The sequence below is a fragment of the Sciurus carolinensis genome, chromosome 9 (assembly GCF_902686445.1).
Source record: "Sciurus carolinensis chromosome 9, mSciCar1.2, whole genome shotgun sequence".
Classification (NCBI taxonomy): domain Eukaryota; kingdom Metazoa; phylum Chordata; class Mammalia; order Rodentia; family Sciuridae; genus Sciurus; species Sciurus carolinensis.
Window position 1 is genome coordinate 26,016,499 of NC_062221.1, and position 23,145 is coordinate 26,039,643.

General features: G+C 54.0%; 3 protein-coding genes across 8 annotated transcripts; 1 reads left to right on the forward strand and 2 right to left on the reverse strand.

Annotated features, from left to right (window-relative positions):
• Nucleotides 1-66: 66 nt before the first annotated feature.
• On the forward strand, nt 67-10,772 carry Pcbp4 (poly(rC) binding protein 4). Of its 3 annotated transcripts, none has more exons than XM_047563054.1 (14): nt 67-270; nt 5,793-5,816; nt 6,632-6,776; nt 7,191-7,214; nt 7,326-7,358; nt 7,575-7,691; nt 7,918-8,049; nt 8,210-8,338; nt 8,586-8,660; nt 8,829-8,873; nt 8,950-9,013; nt 9,134-9,186; nt 9,274-9,443; nt 10,563-10,772. In XM_047563054.1, coding segments are annotated over exons 3-14 (924 nt in total). In that variant the 5' UTR covers nt 67-270; nt 5,793-5,816; nt 6,632-6,695; the 3' UTR covers nt 10,564-10,772. The 3 variants fall into 3 exon arrangements, with proteins under 3 accessions (XP_047419010.1, XP_047419008.1, XP_047419009.1); XM_047563052.1 differs by having other exon boundaries at nt 68-270; nt 9,858-10,772; XM_047563053.1 differs by lacking the exons at nt 67-270; nt 5,793-5,816 and having other exon boundaries at nt 6,693-6,776; nt 7,580-7,691; nt 9,858-10,772.
• Nucleotides 9,860-12,905, reverse strand: Gpr62 (G protein-coupled receptor 62). The gene has a single exon (XM_047563055.1). The coding sequence runs from the start codon at nt 12,549-12,551 to the stop codon at nt 11,460-11,462; it is 1,092 nt and encodes a 363-aa protein (XP_047419011.1). The 5' UTR covers nt 12,552-12,905; the 3' UTR covers nt 9,860-11,459.
• A 1,894-nt stretch (nt 12,906-14,799) lies between these two features.
• Nucleotides 14,800-22,682, reverse strand: Parp3 (poly(ADP-ribose) polymerase family member 3). 4 transcript variants are annotated; one of them, XM_047565381.1, is made up of 12 exons: nt 22,483-22,682; nt 22,069-22,122; nt 21,667-21,853; nt 20,983-21,108; nt 20,602-20,790; nt 20,249-20,381; nt 19,936-20,162; nt 19,518-19,667; nt 19,240-19,326; nt 18,836-19,013; nt 17,556-17,711; nt 14,800-17,123 (listed from the first exon to the last, which is right to left on the reverse strand). In XM_047565381.1, the coding sequence occupies exons 3-12, from the start codon at nt 21,844-21,846 to the stop codon at nt 16,954-16,956; spliced, it is 1,596 nt and encodes a 531-aa protein (XP_047421337.1). In that variant the 5' UTR covers nt 21,847-21,853; nt 22,069-22,122; nt 22,483-22,682; the 3' UTR covers nt 14,800-16,953. The 4 variants fall into 4 exon arrangements, with proteins under 4 accessions (XP_047421337.1, XP_047421338.1, XP_047421336.1 ...); XM_047565380.1 differs by having other exon boundaries at nt 14,801-17,123; nt 22,069-22,246; XM_047565379.1 differs by having other exon boundaries at nt 14,801-17,123; nt 22,069-22,272.
• Between the last annotated feature and the right edge of the window lie 463 nt (nt 22,683-23,145).

Sequence of the window (23,145 nt, forward strand, 5' to 3'; positions counted from 1 at the left end):
TGCGGCACTGGGGCGGCTGGGGCGGGCCCGCCGCGCTGTAATCGGATCCGGGGAGGGGGCGGGGAGGGGCCGGGCCAGGCGGGCCGGGGGGTGGGGGGGGCGCGGAGCCGGGCTCCGGGCCGGCCGGGCTCCGCGCCTGTCAAACCCCTCATTGTTCGCAGCTGATGTCACTCGCAGTTGTGAGCGGCCGCCTCTCCCGGGGACAATGTGGGACTGAGCGGCCCAGCCGCCGCGCCGCCGCCGCCGCCGCCGCAGGACAGCCCCAGCGAGGTAGGGCGCGGGCCGGGCGGGGCACGGCGGGCCGCGAAGTTTGGGGGTTCGGCTGGGGGCGGGGAGTTGATGCTCGAGTACACGGGTTGGGGTCCTGGGAGACTGCGAGGAACACGTTCCCTGTCCCATGCGGCTGAGGCTGAGGCCTGCACAGGTGGGGGGCGCTGGTCTGCCAGGAGAGCCCCCGGCACTAGGCAGGGCTTTCCTGGACCTTAGGTACCAGATTTGAGGCCCCATCCCTTTCGCGCTTTTTGTCCTTTGAGCTTGCCCTGGGTTGGGGTTCTGTCCCCATCTGCCATTCTCCTGCAGCTCCTGGCTGGCACACACCCCTTCCCATTCTCTGCAGTCCTCAGAGGAACCAGACACAAACCTCCAGGCCAAGGGTGTATGCAGATGGTAGTTGGGGGTACAAAGTGGTCCCTCCTGCCCTATTCCTATTCAACTCCTCCGTTCTGACCTAGCTTCTTGCCTGGGGTCCTTGGGGGTGGGGGTCTCTGCTACTCAGTTCAGCCCGGCCTTCTTGCCTTCCTGGCCTGGGGAGGGAGGTGCCCGCCTCTTCACTCCCCTATCCCAGGACCGCCATCTTGAGACCTGTGGCACCCAGGGCCCCGCCCCACCCCAACACCAAGGGAGTGGTCTTCAAGGGGATGCACCTTAAGCCAGTTGCATCCCCTGTTCCCAGAATGTGGGGCTCTGGGTCCTCAACAAGTCCAGGATGGTCACCTTCTTGCTGGACCAACAAGACATGTGTCCATAGGGCCCCCCTTCCCCCACAAAGAGCTCTTAGACCCCAGGCACTCCCCAGGGGCTGAGATCTAGCTTTCACTATTCCCTGAGGTCACCCTCATGGCCTCAGGACCAGTACCTGGGATCCTATTGTTTCCCATCTGAATATCTCCTAGCCCCTCCAGGTCCTGGAACCCCCTCAACTTGCAAGGCACCCCCATCCCTGCCCCCACCCTGTAGCCTTCATCAGCATGCAGGCTCAGACTGCCCAAACACAAGGGGATTGTTCTCCTTGCATGCTCAGGGTGGGGGGCTGGGAGCAGGCGGCCCACACACCCTGGCAGGCCCAGGCCGCGGGGAGGCTGACTTGCCCCACCCTGTGTCCCCAGACAGGCACTGTCCACTCACCCTACTCCCATCACTGCCTCTCTCCTCCAGTCTCCATCACCACTGCCCAGTGGCACCAACCTTTTGAGGAATGAGCACTGAGCTGCTCAGGTGGAGCCCTGGGTTCTCCCAGTCTGTCAGTTATGGCATGTAGTCTTACAAACAATTCCCTTACACTCTGGATCTCAGGTTCCTCTCTTGATTGGTGAAGCCTTTCCATTTGTGATAGGCTGAACCCAACTCAACTCTGTGAAACCTATCCTATGCTCTAGTGCTTCTTACAGCCCCCTTCCTTTTGGGGTGACCTATTCTGGCTCCCCAGAATTCTCAAAACTCAGTCCAAATTCTTCACTCCAGCAACATGCTCAGGGAGCCTCTAGACCTCCCCAAACAGCAAGAGTAGGGGCTGCGGATACTGAGAAAGAACTGAGAATCCTGTCCAGGTAGGGCCTGGCTCTCTGCCCATGTGGCTAGTCCTTCAGCCCTGGGTACTTAGGTGAGCCTCATGGTCCCTAATGATCCCAGGCCCCATGAGCCCTAACAATTCTGCCTGTATTCCAAGCCTGGTCCTGTCTCAAATTTCTTATCCTCCTGGATCTCTCAGGGTAGTGGAAGGACAGACTCTGAAATGCCCAGTTGGGTACCTTTGAGTCACAGCCATGTCTTTGGGGGCACAGAGACCTGAGTGTGCCTCATCTGACTTGGAAGGTTGGGGAGGGCTCCACAGAGGAGGTGGCATTTGAGAAGGATTTTGACAGAAAATGAGGAGGATGGGCATTTCAAACTGGGATCATCAACCTGGACAAAGGCCCAGAGGCCTGGAGGTGGTAGATCTGTTCTGCCGCCTGGCCTGTATGGGGGTTGGGGTGGAAATGAGACAAGAAGAGTTAGTAGGGGTTGGACCATGAAGGGCTTGATTACCTGTCCATGGAGATCGGGCTTTATTCCTTGGGTTCTGGGGGCCATGGATGGTTATTGAGCATCAGAGTAAGCATGCAATCTTCAGCATGGAGAATGGAAGCTAGAGATCTTTCAATTTGGGTGAGACCATGAGGGGATGGGTACCAGTGAGTGGAGCTGTGGCCTTTCTCCTGAGCCCAGTCTGGTTTTTCTTGGTTATAAAGACTCTTTGAGGGCTATCTAATGATGCCCTGAGGAGGCTGTAGCATTTCTGGTTCCTGCCAGCTTATCAGAGGTCCCCTTCCAAACTCCTCCTTCTTTACAGGCACTTTGTCTATGAAATAGACCCAAATCGAGAGACCAGAGGCTGGAGCTTGTAGACCCCAGGCTGTTCTGCTATAGTCCCCTCCTACCTCCAAAGGGAGGCTGAAAGACTGAGTCTGGGCCCATGGTCTGAGGGGCAGTTTTTGTGGATGCCTGGCTAATCAGCAAGGGTGAGCATCCCTCAAGTAGGCGACAGGCAGAGGAGTCAGTAACCCTCAATCCTGACCCCTTACCCCCTGCCCAGTGTCCACCTCCTGCCACACCCTGCCTTGCCTGATGCTCTGAGCTATTCCCTAGCATCACTGGGTGTGGCCAGCATGACTGCTTTTGGAATAGGAGAAGGAAGCTGCTAGGTTGAGAGCTGGGAGTGCTGAGGGAGGTATTGAGGGATGAGAGGTGGGGGAATAAAACTGACCCTGGATCCCCCTCTCTCTCATCCAGGTGGGTCCACAGGCTCTAGCTGGTCCAGACACTCTGACCAGCAGAGCCTAGGGAATCCCCAAGGGGTGGGCCAGCCTACTTGAGTCTCTTGGCCCCAGGAGCCCTCCCCTCCCCCGGATTGTTCTTGCTTCAGAACAAAGCCAGGGTGGACACTTGATCCCTGCATGTGGGGGGAGCTGGCTAAGCCCCCAGCCCTTTGATTGGGCAGCTGTCATGGGAGAGAGACAGCTGGGGGGGAGGGGCAGGAAGGGGGCAGCCACCATCGCTTACACAGCTGTCACCCCCCACCCCTTCTAGCCTGAGTGGCAGGAAGCCAGGGACCGAAGGAGTGGGCACCGGGTTTGGGGAAGGGACCTGGGGAACAGGAGGGAACGCCTGAGGTCAGAGGCCTGGTCTGAGCTTGTTATGTTCTGCCAGGGAGCCCTGCTGACCAGAGGGGGCTGGGCACCCTCGGAGGTGAGCTAGAGGTCAGTGTGGCATGATGTGTGGCTGCCACGTGGGTGGCCCAGCAGAGACCCAAGGCCCACCAGACTGGAGCAGCAAGTAACTTGCTAGAGTCCTAGGGAGGACAGGGGAACCAGTAAAGCTTAACGGGGCTACTTATTCATAGGGCCATAGGAAAATAATTTGCGAGGCATAGTTCAGGATCCCTTGTTCACCCTGAAAAACAGGAAAGACCTTGAGGGTCTCTCAGAACAGAAGGGGCACAAAGAAGCCAGTAAGTTGCCCCATCCCATTCCCCAAACATAGTATAGGTGGGTAAACTGAGGTCCAGATCAGAGGAAGGCTGGGCCAAAGTCTCGGGTTGAATTCTGGGTAGTGGGTTTCTGCTTCAGACCCAGGTGTCTTTTTCATGGCAGAAGCTCCAGTTCAGGCCAGGTTCCAGCCCTCTTGCCCTGTTTTTCCTGGGGCTACAGGAGGTGATTGAGGAGATGGTATGGGAACAGTGTCAGGTCTCCCACTGATTACCGTTCCAAAGGGATCCCTATGCCCCACCCCCAAATTGTGGAGTTCAGGACTGTTTCTTTTACAAACTGTCAGTCCTCTCCAAACAAGACCCACTAGCCACTAGCCATTGTCCACTCTCCACTAGCCAGGCAGGCATGTCTGAGACAACCAGTCTGCATCCCACCCTGAAGAGCCCGACCTCCAGAAAAAGAACTAGCAGACCTAGACAAGAGCAGCCTGATAGGGGACACACATGGGGTCTGACTCATCCCCATGCTAGCAGGCAGGACCCTGTTACTCCCTTCATTCCCCTTCTCTCTCTGACCTTGGGCAGGTTAAGACTCTTCAGGTATCAGGTTCCCCTTCTTTGCAGTGAATTCATCTCAGATCACCAGTATGTTTGAGCACCTTCTCTGACCCAGCTCTGAACTGAGCCCCTGGGAACACAAGCAGAAGGTGGCAGTCTTGGCTCCTGCTCTAAGGGGCTCCCAGGCTTGGCTGTCCAGGGAGACAGAAACCAAGCACGTCATCATGAGTGCTTTGATGGGGGAAGTGCAAACAGCCAGGGGAATGTCTAGCAAGGGCAGCCAGCATGAGGTTGGCCAGGATGCCCGGAGAGCACAGTCCCTGCATCTACTGCTGATCTCCACCCTCTGGTGAGCCTGTGGCAGAACTCAAATGGAAGGAGGAGCAGGTACCTAGAGAAGTGACCTGGGGAACAGGGCTGTCATCCTCATTTTGTATAGATGAGGAAAAGGATACTGCATGCCATACCACAGCTTGGTCAGGTTTCCTGAGAAAAACCAGGCTGGGAGCCCCACTTCCCACTTCACACCTAGGCTGTACTAGCATAAGGGGATTTCAGAAGAGGGCCTTGGACAGAGTTCTGTGCCCTTGACCCTTATGTTAGAATGGGACAGGGGACTGAGGAGAAAGACATTTAGAGGCCTCCCAGGTGCTTCAAGTTCAGTATACTCAACCTTTGTCCCCAGAGCCTTCCAGGCAGAAGGAATTTGTAGCTGGAGGGCTTAGTCTAGGCCCAGACTTGGCATCAGTTGATCCCACTCCCTGTCTTTCATGTGTTCTGGTCCCTCAGTGAGCTCCTCATCAAAGCTGAACCTTGGAGGGAGATAGCCTCTGAAGAAGGATTTCTAAGCAGGATTAAGGTTCAGGATTAAATTGGGGCATGAAAAGGGGTCGGGTGGGGAGGGTTGGTGGCTGAGCTAATCCTAGTAGCTAATCTCAGACTCCATCAGTTTATGGTCTTGACATTCTTGCAGCCCACCAAATACCTTTCTAACCAATTACAGGCCCAAGGAAACATACCATCTGTTTTATAAGTGAGGAAATCGAGACCCAGAACCCAAGTGACTTGTTTCTGATACAGCAGAAATTGTTCAAGGCAGGGAATGTGGCCAGCCTGGATGCTTCTTGCCTCCTGTGCCCAGGGCCATTCTCCACACATAGGAAAGGGACTGGAAACAGGGTTGTGCAGACTGCTGACCAATCTCTGCCCTGGTTGAGTGCTGAGTGCATCTTACCCAGAGCTATCTGCATAGAGCCTCAACTCTAGTGACCTCTAGAAGGTAGAGGTGACCTTTGCCAGACAGGGGGAAGAAGGGCACTACCTTCCCGCCACCCTCCCTTCAGGACCTCCACTGTCTATACCAGCTTACTCTCCAGTTGCTGGTGCACATACAAGCCAGCATGCACTGGGCTCATTCTGCCTGGGTGCAGGGAGGAGCCATAGTTGGGCCATTGGTGTCCATCTGACTCCATTCTTGTCTTGTTTGCAGGAGGTGGGCAGTATAATTGGGAAGGTAGGTGCCCAGTTCTGTTCCTTTTATTTGCAGTTAAACTTTCAACCTTAATCCCACCTTCAAGGGCCCATTCACAGAGATCCTCTCTTTCAAGAGGTCAGGGAGGAGGCTCTTTTCTGCATTCTTATAAGTCTCCTAGTTAATTCCTCTTTTTCTTTTTTGTGGTGCTGGGGATGGAACCCAGAGCCTCATGCATGCTAGTCAAGCACTCTGTCACTGAGTTACATCCCCTGCCCTCCTTCCTCTAATATATGAGAGAGACAGACACCTATGAATGCACTTATCTCATTTTAATTCTCATAACTTGAGGATAAAAATTGGTATCCCTTTTGAAGATGGGGAAGTTGAGACCCAGAAGGGTTAAATGACCAATTACCTAGTGAGACCCACAAAAGCACACTGGTCAGAGGGATATTTATTTATTTTTTTTGTTACTGGGGATTGAACCCAGGGGTGCCCTACCACTGAGCTACACCCTTAGCTCTTTAAACTATTTAAACATTTTAAAAATAATTATTATTAATTAATTAATTTATTTATTAATTTATTTTAGCTTGAGACAGGGTCTCATTAAGTAACTTAGGGGCTCACCAAGTTGCTGAGGCTGACCTTGAACTTGTTATCTTCCTGCCTCTGTCTTTCAGGTCACTGAGATTATAGCCAGGTGCCACCATACCTAGCCAGGGGACATATAAAAATCAAGGTTCATTCTGTCTCCCCTTTCTGGGACTAGTCTGGCTCTGGGGTACCTGTGTAAGGGTAGGAGCAGGGTGAACTGGACTCCTCTCTGACGCCTTCTCCATTGCCCCTGCCAGAGCTAGTCAGGCCACAGCGTGGACGCACCCCCTGGCTGCTGTGGCCCCAGCCCCGCCTGACAGGATGAGCAGCTCAGATGCGGGGCTGGAGGAGGAGCCAGAGCTTAGCATCACCCTCACACTGCGGATGCTGATGCATGGGAAGGTGAGCATGGGGGCTGCCATGGCTTGGGACTGCGGAGGCAAGGCAGGGCAAGGTGGGCCAAGCCAAGTTTGATCTCAGGAATCTTGTCTTCTGTGGATCTCCTGCCTAGGGAGCGGAGGAGTCATCCTTAGGACATTGGTGTCCATCTAACTCTTTTTATTTATTTATTTATTTATTTATTTATTTATTTATTTATTTATTGGTACTGGCGATTGAACCCAGGGGCATTCAACCACTGAGCCACGTCCCCATACCTTTATTTAGAGGCAGGGGCTTGCTAAGTTGCTTAGGGCCTTGCTAAGTTGCTGAGGCTGGCTGTGAACTCATAATCTTCCTGCCTCAGCCTCCTGAGCTGCTGGGATTACAGGCATGCACCACTGCTCCCAGCTAACTGTATTCTTATCTTGTTTGCAGGAGGTGGGCAGCATAATTGGGAAGGTAGGTGCCTAGATCTGCTCTTTATGTCCCTTTCAACCTGAGGCCTCATTCCAGGGTAGGAGGTCATGACCACTCTGGCTAAGAGCAATTATCTTGCTTTGTCTTCCACAGAAGGGCGAAACTGTAAAGCGAATCCGGGAACAGGTGAGGATGGAGTTTAGGGGAGTAACAGGGTACCTGATGTGGAAGGGAGGGGAGACCCCTGTTCCACCTTCTCCCTGAACTACTCCATCTGGTATGACCAGTGTGTGCCTGAGAGTGACCCCTTGGCTGGGGTCTGTGAGTTGGACAGGCAGAAAGATTCCTGGCACCAGAATGGGGAAGGTGCCCTGCTGCCCAGCATTTGTCCTGTACCCGCAGAGCAGTGCCCGGATCACCATCTCTGAGGGCTCCTGCCCTGAGCGCATCACCACCATCACTGGGTCTACGGCAGCTGTCTTCCATGCAGTCTCCATGATTGCTTTTAAGCTGGATGAGGTCTGTGGATGGCTGGGTGGGAGTCCAAGGGTGGTTCCCTGAGAGAAACTTGACTCCTACTCAAGATAGTAGTGATGAATGGGAGGGGAGGTCAAGCCCAGGGCAGTGTTCCCTTGGAGGAGGACTAGGGAAGGTTACCTCCTTATGCCTCAGCAGAACAGGGAGTGATGAGGGTTGGAGGAGTAGTGGGAGCATGTGTGCCCAACCCACCATCTTCCTGCTCCAGGACCTTTGTGCTGCTCCTGCAAATGGTGGCAGTGTCTCCAGGCCTCCAGTGACCCTGCGCCTTGTCATCCCTGCCAGTCAGTGTGGCTCACTAATTGGGAAGGCTGGCACCAAGATCAAGGAGATCCGAGAGGTAAGGGGAGAGGGATGCCACCTAGAGGGAGTCCTCACCCTCTAGTAGTGAGAGGGGAGCCGGCTTATGCCTTCATACCCTCTGGGGAGCTCTGAGGCTAGGCTGCCTTTCTTTGAGCTATTGGAGTCGACAAGACGTAGCCCCTGTTTTCTACTTGCAGACTACAGGTGCCCAGGTGCAAGTGGCTGGTGATCTACTCCCCAATTCCACAGAGCGTGCTGTCACTGTGTCTGGGGTGCCTGATGCCATCATTCTGTGCGTGCGCCAGATCTGCGCTGTTATCCTGGAGGTGCTGCCTTTGGGCAGGGAGAGGGGGCAGGAGAGGGTCCCTGGGCATTCTTTGTCAGGCATCCCAAAGCCTATGCCTGTGACACCAGATGGGACAGGGCAGGGGTTCAGGGATGGAATTTGAGCTCCAGATTGTAGGGTAGCATTTACCTGGGGGTCTTGGGGAGGGCCTTGAGGCCTTTGGGCATTTGGGGAAATAAGTGGGGCCTGACAGGATCCTGACAGAGTCTCCCATTTGTGCCTTCCAGTCCCCACCCAAAGGAGCCACTATCCCCTATCATCCAAGCCTCTCTCTAGGTACTGTCCTTCTCTCTGCCAACCAGGTAAGGGGAACAGCTGGAGGGAGGGGAAGAATTACTGGAGAAGGGGATCAAGTTGGAGGACGGGGTGGAAAAGGGAGTCGGGTATCTGAGGAGAGGGGAAGGAGTGGTCCAGCCCAACTGGCCTGACTTGTCACAGTAACCACCTGTTAACCTATTTTGTCTCCTCAGGGCTTTTCTGTCCAGGGTCAGTATGGAGCTGTGACCCCTGCTGAGGTGAGTGACCTACAGCCCAAGCACCCCTTCCTGAATCAAGCCCCCTCTAACCTCTGACTCCTCTTTTTTGGCACAGGTCACCAAGCTCCAGCAGCTTTCGGGCCATGCAGTCCCTTTTGCCTCACCCAGTGTGGTGCCAGGTAAGCAGCTCCTGCAGAAGGAGGCAGGGGCAGATCCCAGGAGGCTAGGCAGCCCTCTGGAATGGAAAGGGGGGTCTGAAGAGACCTAGAACCACACTCAGTCTCCCTTCTCCACCTCAGGACTGGATCCTGGCACACAGACCAGCTCGCAGGAGTTCTTGGTTCCCAATGATGTGAGCAGGGGATGGCGTGGCTGGAGGATGGGTAAAGGATCTGGGAATCTAACCTTTGCCCAGGGTTAAATTCTACCTTTTCCTTAGCTGATTGGCTGTGTGATCGGGCGTCAGGGCAGCAAGATCAGTGAGATCCGGCAGATGTCAGGGGCACACATCAAGATAGGGAACCAAGCGGAGGGTGCTGGTGAGCGGCATGTGACCATCACTGGCTCACCAGTCTCTATCGCCTTGGCTCAGTACCTCATCACTGCCTGGTGAGCATGGGGTGGGCAATGGGGGGAGTCATAGGTGGGGAGGGGAGAGCTGACCCCCTTTCTTTTTGAACTGATCCTCTGCCTCCCCTAACACTTTTCCCTTTCCTCATGGTGTTCTACCTAAGTCCCATGTTGCCATGTCTTTTCCCTCTGTATCCATCGCTCATGTCCTCTTTCTCCACTGCTCTTTTCCCTGGGTCTTTGGTCATCCCATTTCTGCTCTCTCCCCATATTATATCTGCTTGTCCTTTCTCCCCTCCTCACCTTCCACCTTGCCCATCTTCCTCCCAAACACATCCAACCCGTGTCTCTTCTCTCCTGTCCTTTGGCTAATCTCATGCCATATATTTGCTCTCATTGCTCCTGTCTCACTCCCACTTTCCCTTCATCTTCCCTCTATATCCCTCTTTCCAGTCTAGAGACGGCCAAGTCTACCTCTGGGGGGACACCCGGCTCAGCCCCCGCAGACCTGCCCGCCCCCTTCTCGCCGCCCCTGACGGCCCTGCCCACAGCTCCCCCAGGCCTGCTGGGCACACCCTATGCCATCTCCCTCTCCAACTTCATCGGTCTCAAGCCTGTGCCCTTCTTGGCTCTACCACCTGCTTCCCCAGGGCCACCCCCGGGCTTGGCGGCCTACACTGCCAAGATGGCAGCGGCCAATGGGAGCAAGAAAGCTGAGCGGCAGAAATTCTCCCCCTACTGAGGCTGGCTGAGGCACAGGCGGGGGCAGGCAGGACCACAGGCAGGGGCTTGCCTCCATATCCTACCTGCCCATGGAGACTCCACCCTGGGGTCCCAAACACCGCTAATGCCAGACGCATGGATGCACCCCCTACCCCGCCCCGGTCTTTGGAGTTCCTCCTCTTGGAGAGGGGGCAGTTTCTGGCCCAGAGTTCTGGGAGCTATGACAGCCCCAGGTCAGGGGGCAGTACCCCTTCAGCTCTGTGCTTGGATGCAGGGAGCAGCCAGGGGCCTCCCTAGTGCCCTACCGCGGTGGTGGGGGGAGGTCACTCGTGTACTCTCCACCCTTAGGGTTTCCTGGCCTACTGCCCCACTGTGGGAATCAGGGAGGAGGGCTGAGGGGTGGCTGGGGCCATGTTTCTCTCCACCTCCCTGCAGATTCCTGCTGCTTCCACTGATCTCCTTTTGACTGGAATGGACTGGTTGGGCTTGTCAGGGGGCAACCCAAAGAGACGGCTCTGCCGGGTAGCTGGGGGAGTGGCCTGGGGTCAGGGGCCCAGTTCTCAGCAGCAGACACTCTGTACAGTTTTTTCAATCCCTGTTTTTGAATAAATATTCTCAGCGACCAGAAAGCTGTGAAATACTGGTGTTGGGGTAGAAAAACCTCCAGAAAATGGGTGTAGTTGAAGCCCCAGAGGACCTCCCATCTGTGAATCCACCAGCCCCAGCTGACCCACAGCCCCTTTCACATGCCAGTTCCAGGGTTCCAAGACTCTTTGGTGTGGGTCATGTTGTCCAGCCTCTTGCTTTGAGCACCAAATTGGTCCAGTTGTTCTCTGGGCATTTTAGAAGCAGATAGAAGAGTTTCAGTGACTGTGTCCAGACTTCCTGCTGCACATGTCAAGGCAGTCCTGAGTTTCTCTACTGGTTTCTCCTGCTGTGGGTGTTTGCCTACCCTCTGCCCTGCTTGGTCCATCACTTTAGCTGTGAGCCCTTAGGGTTCTCTTCTTTGTGACCCTGCCCACTCTCTGCTCCCTGGACCTGGGGATCATCCATGAGTTTCACAGCCTACTGTGGTAGGGACCTTAGAAATGGTAGAGAGCACAAATGGGAAAACTGAAGTCTTAGGGAGGGTAGGATTGGGCACAAGGCCAGGCAATGTTGGGCCCCAACCCAGGATTCCAGAGAAGCCTCTGGGCCTTGCCAAACTGCAGACAATCATTCTCTTCGTGTTCCAGAGCTGAAAGACCAAGCAAGGCACCTGCTTCAACCAGTGCAGGGGGCTGGTTGGGCCCCCTCTAATCCTATTCTCCTTTCTACAACTCAGGAGAGTTGTCAGGTGGCCTCTGGCATGCTTGGGCTCTGTCCTCCTGCCAATTCCCGGGCAGGATCTGGTGCCTCAGAAGGGCCTAGGGCAGGGCCCTCCGGGGGTCCCTGGAGGCGCTGCAGGAGTGCCCGCAGTTGCCAGGCCCGCAGGGTGCAGGCTCGAGGGGACCGGGGCAATGCGCGGCGGGTGAGGCGACCAAGCGTCAAGCGAATGGGACGCTGTAGCAGGCCATACAGAAAGGGGTGAGCCGCGAAGGCTGAGTAGGCTACCCAGGTGACAGCCGCCTCAGCCTCTGCGGCTTGCGCCGCGGGCGCCAGGCACGCGCAACCATAAGGCAGCCAGCAGGCTGCAAATTGGCCCACTGCCAGGGCTGGGGCTAGGGCTGCCTTGCCCCCGGGCAGGCGAGACCGGAGGGGTGGCAAGAAGGAGAGGCGGCTGTCCAGAGAGTCAGAGCGTAGCCGAGACCCACGCGCGGGCCTCGGGGGCCGCTGGGCGGCGCGGCGTGCCACAAGGAAGATGCTGCCGTAGGCGCCAAGCAGCAGGAGCGCGGGCAACGCGAAGGCCAGCAGTGCCCAGAGCGGCCGGAAGGGCCCAAGGCCACCGACCAGGACCGAGCAGCGAGCCGGGGCAGGGGGTGGTGCGGGCGGCGGCCCGAGGAGGGAGAGCGCACCCAGGAGCCCGGCTATCGCCCACACGGCGGTGAGGACAAGCCCTGGCGGCGGCCACGCTCCTGGCCGCAACGGATGCACTATGAGGCGGTAGCGCGCTAGGCCGAGCGCGGCCACACCGAGCGTGCAGGCAGGCAGCAGCGCCGCGGAGAGGAAGCGCGCAGCGCGGCACGGCTCAGGGCCCAGGCGCACGCGGCCCAGCCCGGGCGGTGGTGCAGCCAGCAGGCCTAGCGGCATGATGGAGGCGGCCGCCAGCAGGTCCACGACGCACAGGTGCACCAGGTAGAGCGCGTCTAGTAGTCCTGGAGTGCGCAGCACCACGACCAGCAGCGCACCGTTGCCCAGCAGTGCCCCCACCTCCACGAGAACCGCCAGGATCAAACCCACCGAACCTGCGATTTCTGTGGCGTTCAGCCCTGTGGTGTTGGCCATTTGAGCGCTCAGGCTTCACCTGTGTTGGTATGCGGAGAGCAAAATCGAGCCTCTAGCTCCAGGATTCCCATCACTTGTCCCTTCCTTGCTCCTCTGGCCCCTCACTTCATAGGACACTGAGGAGGTGGCTTCAACGCCCAGGCTGCCATCCTCTTGGTGGCTTGGCCGGCCTCATGGAGGGGTGCAAGGCTAAATCTGCGGACTCTCTCCCCCTGCCCAGCTCCAGCAACTCAGCCTTTGTCGGAGATGGTACTGGCTGTCACTCTGATGTTGCACTTTGGAGACACACAGAGCTGGCAAGGGAGGGGCAGGGCCTGGCGCCAGCCCCCTGGGTCCTAGCAGCTGCCAGCTGGAGGCTGGAGGCTATGCAGTGGAAGCGCCCCGGGGGTGTCTCTTGGAGGGGTATGGAGGGGGGCGGGGCAGCAGGTGTGTGGCTTTGGAGGGAGCCAGACTTTGGTCTGCCTTTCCCAGGGGTGGAAAGTGGGGGTAATCAGATCAGTTGATCTGTGTGCTGAAAGAAACTGAGGTACCAGTCAAAAAAGCTGGAGCAGGAAGACCCTTAAGTATGCTCAGCCACAGGAAGGGCTAGTTCTTTCAAAAAGCAGGTTGGAAAAATCCCAGGGCATAGTACATAGTAGGTGCTCAGGTAATAGTATCTTGGTATAGAATAGTTGCTCCACGACATTGAATGGAATAAATGAGAGGAGGCCTTGACAGGCAACTGCTGGTTGTTTTGAATGATTTTAAGTAAATCTTGAGCTCTACTTAGTTTTCACAATGGTAAGGGGACAGAAATCCTGAAACTACCTTTTGTGTGGGATAGGGCAAATGAGCAAATATATTGATATTGATGGAAACCCAGGTTCTTACTGTTTGAGATGGGAGGAATATGAAATTGGGGAAGAATGTAGGACTCTGGTACTTTTTTTTTTTTTTTTTTTTTTTTTTTTTTGCGGTGCTGGGGATCAAAACCAGGGCCTTGTGCTTGCAAGGCAAGCACTCTACCAACTGAGCTGTCTCCTCAGCCCGAACTCTGGTACTTGATTGGAATTGGAAAAATAGATATAGATAGTTGTGCTTATTATTTGTTAACAGATACATACTTCTAAGTTCTGAGCCATCTTTGCTAAAAGGATTTAAAAACAATGACACCCCAGTATCAAGAAGCACATCTACTTTCCAGGTCTTGGACTCTAAACACCACTGCCTGCTTCAGAAAGCCAAGTCTCCTTGGAGAAATGGCTGATTCCAGATTTGTACAAGATGAACCTGGAACATCTTGTGATGCCAGAAAGTAAGGAGGTGGTCAAAAAATAAGAGGGATACACAAGGGACTTTCTGGCCAGCCAAATCTGGACAATTTGAAAATCAAAATAAATAATGATAGTAATGGATTAAAATCCATTGAATAAAGAATCCACAAATCTATATTAATAATAAGAAAAGAAAGAGCCAGGCATGGTAACCACTAGTAATTCTAGTTTCTCGGAAGACCAAGAAGGAGGATGGAAAGTTTGAGGCCAGCCTGGGCAACTTAGTGATATCCTTTTCTTTCTTTCTTCCTTCTCCTTTTCCTTCCCCTTTCCCTCCTCCTCCCTCCCTCCCTCCCTCCCCTCCCTCCTTCCTTCCTTCCCTCCCTCCCTCCCTTCCTTTTCTTCTTTCCCTCCCTCCTTCCCTCCCTCTCTTCCTTCCTTCCCAGGGGTTGAACCCAGGAGTGCTGAACCACTGAGCCACATCCCCAGCCCTTTTTATATTTTTTTTTAGATTTTGAGACAGGATCTCCTTGAGTTGCTTAGGGCCTCCCTAAGTTGCTGAGGTTGGCTTTGAACTTGCAATCCTCTTCCCTCAGCCACCTGAGCTGCTGGGATTACAGGCATGTGCCACCACACTCAGTTTAGTGAGACACTTTTCAAGATAAAAAATATTTTTTTAAAGGGATGGGGGCCCGGTACAGTGGTGCATGCCTGTAATCCCAGGAGCTCAGGAGGCTGAGGCAGGAGGATCAGAGTTCAAAGCCAGCCTCAGCAATTTAGCAAGACACTAAGTAATTTAGCAAGACCTTGTCTTTAAATAAATTATAATAAAGGACTGGGGATGTGGGTTCAATACCTGGTACCAAAAAAAGGGGGAGGAGGATGGGGAAGTAGCTCAGTGGTAGAGTGCAAGTAGGTTCAATTCCTAGTACTGCCAAAATTTAAAAAGAAAAAGGAAAAATAAAAATGAACAATGGAGTTCAATAACTACTATTTGTAATCATCTTAGTAAAAATTGAGTCAGGTGATTGCCTTCAAGTAAATATTATTGATGGATGCTGAAGTTTGTGGGTGACAGTTGAGGAAGAATGGGTATTTATACACAACATTTCCCCAAAGATGACTAGCTAATTACAAAGGGGAGAAATGGTAGTTTTACAGAGGAGAAACTTGGTACATATACCTCAATGAAGTGATTAAATTTAATTAACATCTCCAAGGAAGGGACATGGCCCTCCTGATAAATCTCAGAAGGCACATGATTTATGTAGTTTCCTGCCCAGGCACATGATTTATGTAGTTTCCTGCCCATGCAATACCTGAATCTATTAAGGACAAAACACCAGACAAACCCAAATTAAGAGATATTATATGAAACACCTGGCCTGTTCTCTTTGAGATTGTCAATAATGTCAAAGTTATGAAAGAAAAACAGGATTGAGGAACAACTCTGGATTAAAGGAGACCAAAGAGACACCAGAGTTAAATGCAAGCAATGACCCTAGACTGGGTCCTGACCTGCTCTCCAGCACCTGTATCTCCTGCCTCTGGGTAGGGTCACCTGGGGTGATAAGTGGCATCACTTTCATGATTGCAGGGCTGTTACCTTCCAACAGATGCTTAACTTGTTTGTAATATCCAGACAGGAGACACACTGGGACATTTGATGGTAAGACATGAATGCTTGATTCACCTGATAATGTCTAGGGTAAAGGACAGAATCACCAGGTGGGTCCCCAAAAGATAAATAATTCTAGTAAGTGGAGAGGGTCCTCTTTGGCAACTCCATGATGAGAGGAGACAGGGTGTTTCAGTGAGAGCCCTGAGTGGGCAGGGATAAGTGTATGACCCATATCAGTGAGTGCCTACTCCTTGGAGTGGGGCTAGAGCTGCCATGGGCTGGGTCACCACGGAAAGAAAGGAGGCCCAGGCCTAGAAAGCTGTGGCACAGATAAGCAGAGGCCAAAGGTTCATGTTTAATAAGCCTGCCTGTGAACATCAGAATTTTAGCATTCTGTGGTGAACACAACCTATCAGATGTACCATCTGGGCTAGTGTGGACAGCCCTGGTGTGTGTGGAATCTGGCCCACTCTCAGTCTGTGTCCCTCTAGTCTTCAGTGGGCTGCTGCATCTGGGTCCCACTAATGAGTTCACCCCCAACCCCCTCCTTTCCCATCACCTTTGGAGGCAAGACTTGGGTCACAGCCATCCCAGGGCTGGCAGGGATTGGAGGAAAGGGGCTCACTTTCTGGGACACAGGAGGGCCTGACAAGAAAGGGTGACTGAAATAGTGGGCATTCTTGCTACTCCAAAGGAAATGAATCAGTATGTTGAAGAGATGTCTGCATGCTCATGTTTACTGCAGTACTATTCACAATAGTCAAAGTGTCCATCAACAGATGAATGAGTAAAGAAAATGTGATAATAGATATAATGTGATATTATTCAGCCTTAAAAAAAGAAGGAAATCCTGTCATTTGCAACAACATGAATGAACTTGGAGGACACGAAACTGAGATAAACCAGGCACAGAAAGACAAATACCACATAATCTAACTTACATATGGAATCTAAAAATATTGAACTCAGAGAAGTCAAGAGCTGGAGGGAAGTAAGGTTGGGAAGATGTGGGTCAAAGGGTACAAATTCACAAAGGCGGAATCAGATCGAGATGGACTATAAAATCTATTATATAAGTACTGACAATGTACAGTCATCTGTTGCTTAATCATGAGATTTGTACTCAGAAACATATCATTAGGTGATTTTTGTCATTGTGTGAATATTATGTGTGTGCTTATATAAATTAAGATGGCTACCATGTCATTAGGCAATATAATCTTATGGGCCCATTACAGTATATGTAGTTCATGGTTGACCAGAGCATTGTTATTGGGCACATGACTATACTGTATTTTTTTTGGGGGGGGGGGTGCAGTTCTCACTATGTTGCCCAGGCTGGCCTTGAACCGCTGGACTAAAGCTATCCTGCTGCTTCAGCCTCCTGAGTAGCCAGGACTACAGGCTCACACCAATGGGCTGGGCATGAATTGCATTCTTGGGGGTTGGGGAAGGGGTGACATGCAAGTACCAAGATTGAAGATCATGGTCCAGCCCCTAGCAGGACCTGGCGGATAGGGCAGGCAGCTCAGAGGTGAACCTCCAGCAGGTAGCGTAGGCGACACTGGCTCTCCTGGTAGATAAGGTACTCGCTCTGCCAGAAATGGGAGCTGCTGAACTCTGGGCATTGCAGGGGTGGGCCCTGGGGCACTGCCACTCGGTGGCCATCCAGCTCCAGCTCAGTGTCCTGGATTGGATCTGCAAGGCACGGAAAGGTTCATGAGTGACTCAGGGGGTCACTGGCCCCTGGTTTTAGCAGTTTGTCCTGTTCCCTACGCTCCCCACTTCTGCCACAGGGAAAAACTCTGCTCATTCCTACCTTACCCACCTCCAAGCCCCTGTACAGGCTGAACCTTCTTGGCATATCCTCCCCCATTTCTCTCTGGGAAACTCATACTTCAATGCTCAGTTACTGACACCACTTTTTAAAGCCCTCTCAGATGCTGAGGAGGATCTGTTTCATCAGTGGACATTGTTGGATGACAAAGTTAATGACTCCAGTGAAGGAGGCTGCATCTTTTTGTCCCTCTCCACAGTTCTTTCTCTGCTCACCTCCTCCCTAAAAATGTCCTAGTCCCCCATCTCAGCCCCACCCTTATCCTCAGGCCTCTCTATTTTCCCAGGGCTCACCAGGCTCTGTGCGGCCTCGGGCGATGACACTGTCGAAGCCATCGGGTGGACACGTCAAGTTGGGATGATCGATGGTGATGTGGTACTCTCTACCCAGGGCCACCTCGCCCAGGAACATGTAGCCCACTTGGTGGGACCCACAGTGCATAGGAGTAACTGTGGGACATAGGGAGGCTCAGTGGGGGATAGCTCAGACCCCTGACTCCAGGTTAGGGGGCTTTCTGCTGACGTGACAATGTTATATCTCCTGACTTTTTTGTCCCTGCTCCTTCCTACCTCACCTGCCCCCTCACTCCTTGTCCCCTGCCGCTAGTCTCTGCCATCTCTTTCTTCACCAAGTCAGTAAAGGCCTCCCAGTGACCAAACCCAGGGGAAGTCTTCTTCTGTGGTCTGCTTTGCTGATATTGCTACTGGAATTCTTCAGCCTCCACCCTGGGACTCCTCATGCTAACTTTCCTGAGGCTTACAGCCACTCTTTCTTAGGCTTCTCTACCCTTCTAGAGAACTCTTGGTTTTCAGCCCCATCTGTCCTGGGGCTGCATCCCTGCATCTTTTTCTCTGGGATGGGTGAGTGGTAGTGGCCTCCAGTGATACAGTCAACCTAGTCTGAGAAGCCAGGCTGGGAGGTCACTGCAGTGAGGACACCCCTGGTCCCAAACTCAGAAGTCACCGGAGGTACTTTTGACCCTCTCCCATATACTACTCATCCCATCACCCACAAAGCCCTCTCCTGGATTCTGTCCCCTCCATCTCCATAGTCCTGGGCAGGGTACCCATCACATCTGGCCTGAGTGAAAGCCCAGACTTCCTGCAGCCTCCAGCCTCTGCCACCTCCACAGTCACTGAAATCCCGCTATGTACATGTCCAACGGGGCTTTCCAGTGCTCTCTGGAGAAGGTCCTGGGTCTCCAGCCCTTGGTGCCACCAGGCATTGCTTTGAGTTTCAGCATCAGAATGTGCCTGGAAGTCTTGGCTTCCTACAGCCTCCCAGCTTCCACGTTATCCCCTTGCCTTGAAGGTTCCTCTTTCACCCTTGCAGGTCTGGTTGGTGCACTCATTTGGTTGGTGATTTCACCTCCTCCAGGAGGTTGTCTCTGACCACCAAGAGCCTCCTCTGAGGCTCACCAAGTCCCAGGATGCCCCACTGAGCACTATGGTTAGTAACCCTTTAAGGATTCCTCTCTCAGGTCCACCATGAGTTTCCAGTGGCTAAAGACTGGGCCCAATTCACTTTGGCACCTCCATACCCACCCAGGACTTGACTCAGAGTGGTGCCTCACCATAGAAAACTGATTTGCTGTTCTCTGAGGCGAAGTAGATGCCCTTGCCAACACGACCACTGGAATGTGGCATGATGCGGAGCCCACTGGTGAGGATAGCAGCCACCACAGCCACGTTGGTGCCATGCCACAGTAGCCTCCGATTACCCAGCTTGGAGTGGGCCTGGAATCTAGCTCCCTGGGTGGGGGAGGGGTGGGAAATAGGAGAGGCCGGCCATGCAAGGGTTTAGGTGCCTCTTCTGTTGTTTGGATGGTATGACCAAGGCATAGGTCCCCTCTGGTCACTCACACTCAGCCTGGCAGAAACTGGTCAGAGCTGCTTAGCCAGCTCATCAAGGGGCAGATAAGCCAAAGTTATCTAAGGGACAGGGGGTGATGGGGGAAGGGCTGGAAGAGTCTCTTACCTCCCCTTCTCGGCTCACTTTCCAAATGTTTTGCAGAGTAGGGTACCTGTGTTTGCTAGCAGTCTGTTCTAAGTAGGTTTGTATTACCTGTGGGAGAACAGAAGCTGGGGGCCAAGGTTGGGAGACTAATGGACCATCCCCTCTGATCCCTCTAGTCCCAGAGCTTTCCTTGGGCCCTAAGAACACAGGGAGAGAAGGTTGAAGGCCAGGACGCCTATGGGCAACTTGAGAGTAGCTGGGCCAAGGGACAGGATGGTGCTCTGTGGGACCCAGCCCACCTTGTACTCATGTGCCCCAGAGTCCAGCAGCTGAAGTTCACACTTGAGGAGCTGGTAGTCTCGGTCCAGTGGGTGTGGCACCTCTTCCACTCTCTCTTCCTCCCCAGGGGTTGCCTGCAGGGTCTGGGCCAGCTCGATGTCTGCCAGCACCTAAGATGATGGGCACTGGCAGCTTGTCTGCCCACTGGACTTCCGGTCTCCCCCTCTTCTTCCACATGTCTGTTCCCAGAGCCACCCCACCTGTTGTCCACCTGTCCATCACTACCCCCCATCTGTTTGGCCTTCCCTTCCCCTGTCCCTCAGCTTGTCCACTGCAATCCATCCCTCTGGGCTTTCTTGACCCTCTGACCCCCACATCCCTTGTCCAGTCTGTCTGTCTGGTGTCCCCACTTGTGCCTGCCCACTTGCCAACCCTTACCAGCAGCATGTCTTTCTTAGCCTGAAGAAGCTCAGGGGAGTTGATGGGTGGGGGCCGGCTGCGGCCAAAGTTGTGTGGGATGACAGTGTAGAAGTGGGAGGACAGCTCCTCCAGGTTTTGGGCACCAGCTGCAGGGGCTTTCAGGGCCACCTCCAGTGCCTCCAAGGCCTCAAAACCCCGTGCAATCTGCTGTTTGCTCAGCTTTCCCAGGGGCATCTTCTTCACATCTGTGGGGATGGGAGAATGAGGGGACTCAGCCTGGCAGCTCTGCCATGTGGGGGCTCTGCCACTGTGCCTGGTCCCTCACCCTCACCTAGGTTCATGAGGGCCATAGCATTCTTAAACATCTCCTTGCTGAAGATGTTGGTGATGAGCTTCTGGGTTGCGGGGTCCAGGGAGCAGGGCTGCACCCGCTTGGTCACAATACTTTGTGGGCCTCCATCCACCTGATGAGAGAGGACTCATGTAGGCAGAAGCAGTTGGGCAGGGCACCTGCCCTTGGAGCAGGGTGTGGCATTAGACAGAGACTGGCCAGACAGAGGCCAGAGGGGGAGGATGGTGCCTGAGGTTACAGAGTTGAGAAGTGGCAAAGCCCCAACAGCTGGGTCTCTCCAACCAGTCCCCTTCCTCTGCCCAGAGCCCACCCATCCTCCTTAGTCTCTTTACCTTTACCACGGCTTCCAGAGTCTCGGCCTCTCCCTGTACTTCAATAAGTGTGTATTTGCCAGGGTGGGCCACAAAGTGGTCTCGCTCTGCCCAGTTGTTCTTAGTCTTGTCCCGAAATTTTTTCTCAAAGTCCTTTTTGGCATCTTCTAGGCAGGTGAAGTGGTTGATCTTTGACTGGCCAACCTCTCCCTACAAGTGATAGCCTTCAGGGGTGTGTCCACCATAAATGTTTGCCCACCTCTATTTTGAGCCGGGCCCTGGACAGTTGGAGGTGAAGGGGGACAGTCGGAGGTGAAGGGGGACAGTCAGCAGCTGTGGCCTTTTGGGGGGCCTGGGGAGCGTGTGTTGAGCAGGAAGAGGTGGGGCAGAAGGGGCACTTACCACACGGCCCCAGCGGTTCCAGCAGACAAAGTTGCCGCACTCTTCCAGCAGCTGGATGATGTAGAACTTGTTGTTGTTGCTTCCGATGTTGGTCTGGTTCAGGGTGCAGTCATAGTCTTCATGTACCTGAGCAGAGGCAAGTGGAGGGGAGGGGGGGTGCTGATTGGAGCTGGATGGGGTGCCTGGTTGAACACCAAGAGAAGTCTGGTGAGGACAGGAGTCTGATTCTTTGGGGTACCAGAGGCAGCCTTGTCCTGGAGCTGAGGAACCCTGGTTCTACATTGAGGGATGCTCTTTGAAAACATATGGCTAAGCCCTGGCATGGGGATGGGGGCTTCTGGAAGGACATAGCTCTGCCCCAGGTAGCAGAATTCAAGGGGGGTGTGGTTCTGCCCTGAGGGCTGATTTGAGGGGACGTGGGTGAGCCCTGGGGACATTGAAGGAGTCAGAGCTCTTCCTTTGGAGTGTGGTGGGGGGAAGCCTACTGGGGGTCTGATGGGTAGACATGACCTCTCTTGACCTAAAGGGATACAGCCTTGACCTCTGTGGTCTTGGGAAGATGTGACTTTGCTGTGGAACTTACTTGGGCCTTGAGCTACCTGAGCAGAGTTCAGCTCCCAAGAGGGAGGGGTATAACTGCATTTAGAAGGGAGCAGGCTTCAGCTGACGAGGACTGTAGCTCACCTGGATCCTGGCATTGCTGCTGAGCGGACAAGCAGGGTCCACACGGATTACACGCTTCTCTATGGGTGCAGCCTTGAGGGCCTCGGCCGTGGAGCGGAAGTTGTCCTCTTCTCCTGCCCCCTGTCGTCCCTTCTTCTTGGGACCCTCTGTCTGCACCACAGCCTTTCGTTTTGGAGCCATGGTTGTCCTGGGGCACAGGGGGTCTTTAGACCTCCATGGTCTCTGTACCCCACCCAACCTCATAGCACAAACTGGCTTACCATGAGCTTGCCTTTGGGGGTCTCCTACTACTCCCCCACTACCTACATTTCTAGCCTGGGACCCAAACCAGCTCTCGGTACCTCAAATATGCCCCTCCCTCCAGTCAGAAGAGCAAGGTCAGGACCTGTCCAGTCTACTCACTCTGGCCAAGGAACAGGTTGGTTTCCTTCTCTCTCTCTTGTTCTTCAGTATGTCCTGAGGTGGTAGGGAAAGTGAAAGGAGAATCTCCACCTCCCACTTCTGGGCTCCTCCCTGTTCAGAACACTCCTTCCTTGTCAGCAAGCTGAACCTGGCATGGCTGCTGGGCTGAGTCACTGAGCTGTGGCAGAAAGTAGGCAGCAGCAGCTGGCGGAAGGACAGAACTCCTGGAGTCAAATCTCTCTCCAGAGTTTGGGTCCCAGTGATGCAGAAGCCTGTTCCTAACATACTTAAAGAGTTCTGAGGTGCCAAAGTCTAGATCAGTGGCTTTGAGTAGCTAAGGATCAGGGGCCAGTTCTACTCACCCTGTCCTGCCTACCCTGCAGATGGTTATGGGGAGGGCCACAGGACACTCACCGAAGAGGAGCAGGAAACTGGAAGAAGTGGCTGCCACCAAGCCTGATATCAGGAACACTGTGTGCACCTCCCAGGGCAGTCTCAGATCTGTGGCCTGCTTTAGCAACCCTCTGTCAGCCTTAGGTTTGACTTAAGGAGGTATTTCCCAGAAATCACCAAGGGAGGAGGGGAGAGTTGGTGGTGTAGAATTCCAGCTATGTGGTCACCAGTGGGGTGAGTCAGAGGCTGGGCAGGCTCAGGTCGGTGGCCTGTCCCACGAATGAGGGGACGCTGATTTGGACACATCCAAGGCCCAAGGGACTGGAAAGCCCTTAACGCTGCTCGTCTGTTATGGGGCATGCAGCACATATCCATCAGTTTTCCCAGTGACCCTGGCCCTGGGTATGGGCAAGTTTTCCTTTCTCCAGGGCTGAGTCTGTTTTTTAGAGCCCTAGTTTACTAGGGCTGGTTTACTCTTGCCTCCGCCCTCAACCAGAAGGAGTCACGTTCTGGTACTCAGAAACCCGCATCTCTGGCGCCCCCCAGCGACCACTGGGCGCAAGCGCAGAGAAGGTCTTCCTGGCCGGACCCCTCCCTAGAAGTCAGGTAGCAGTAGAGCGCAAGCGCCACAGCCGCAGGCCGGAAGCGCCCTGGAGAGAGTTGCTTCCGGTTGTAGCCCAGCGC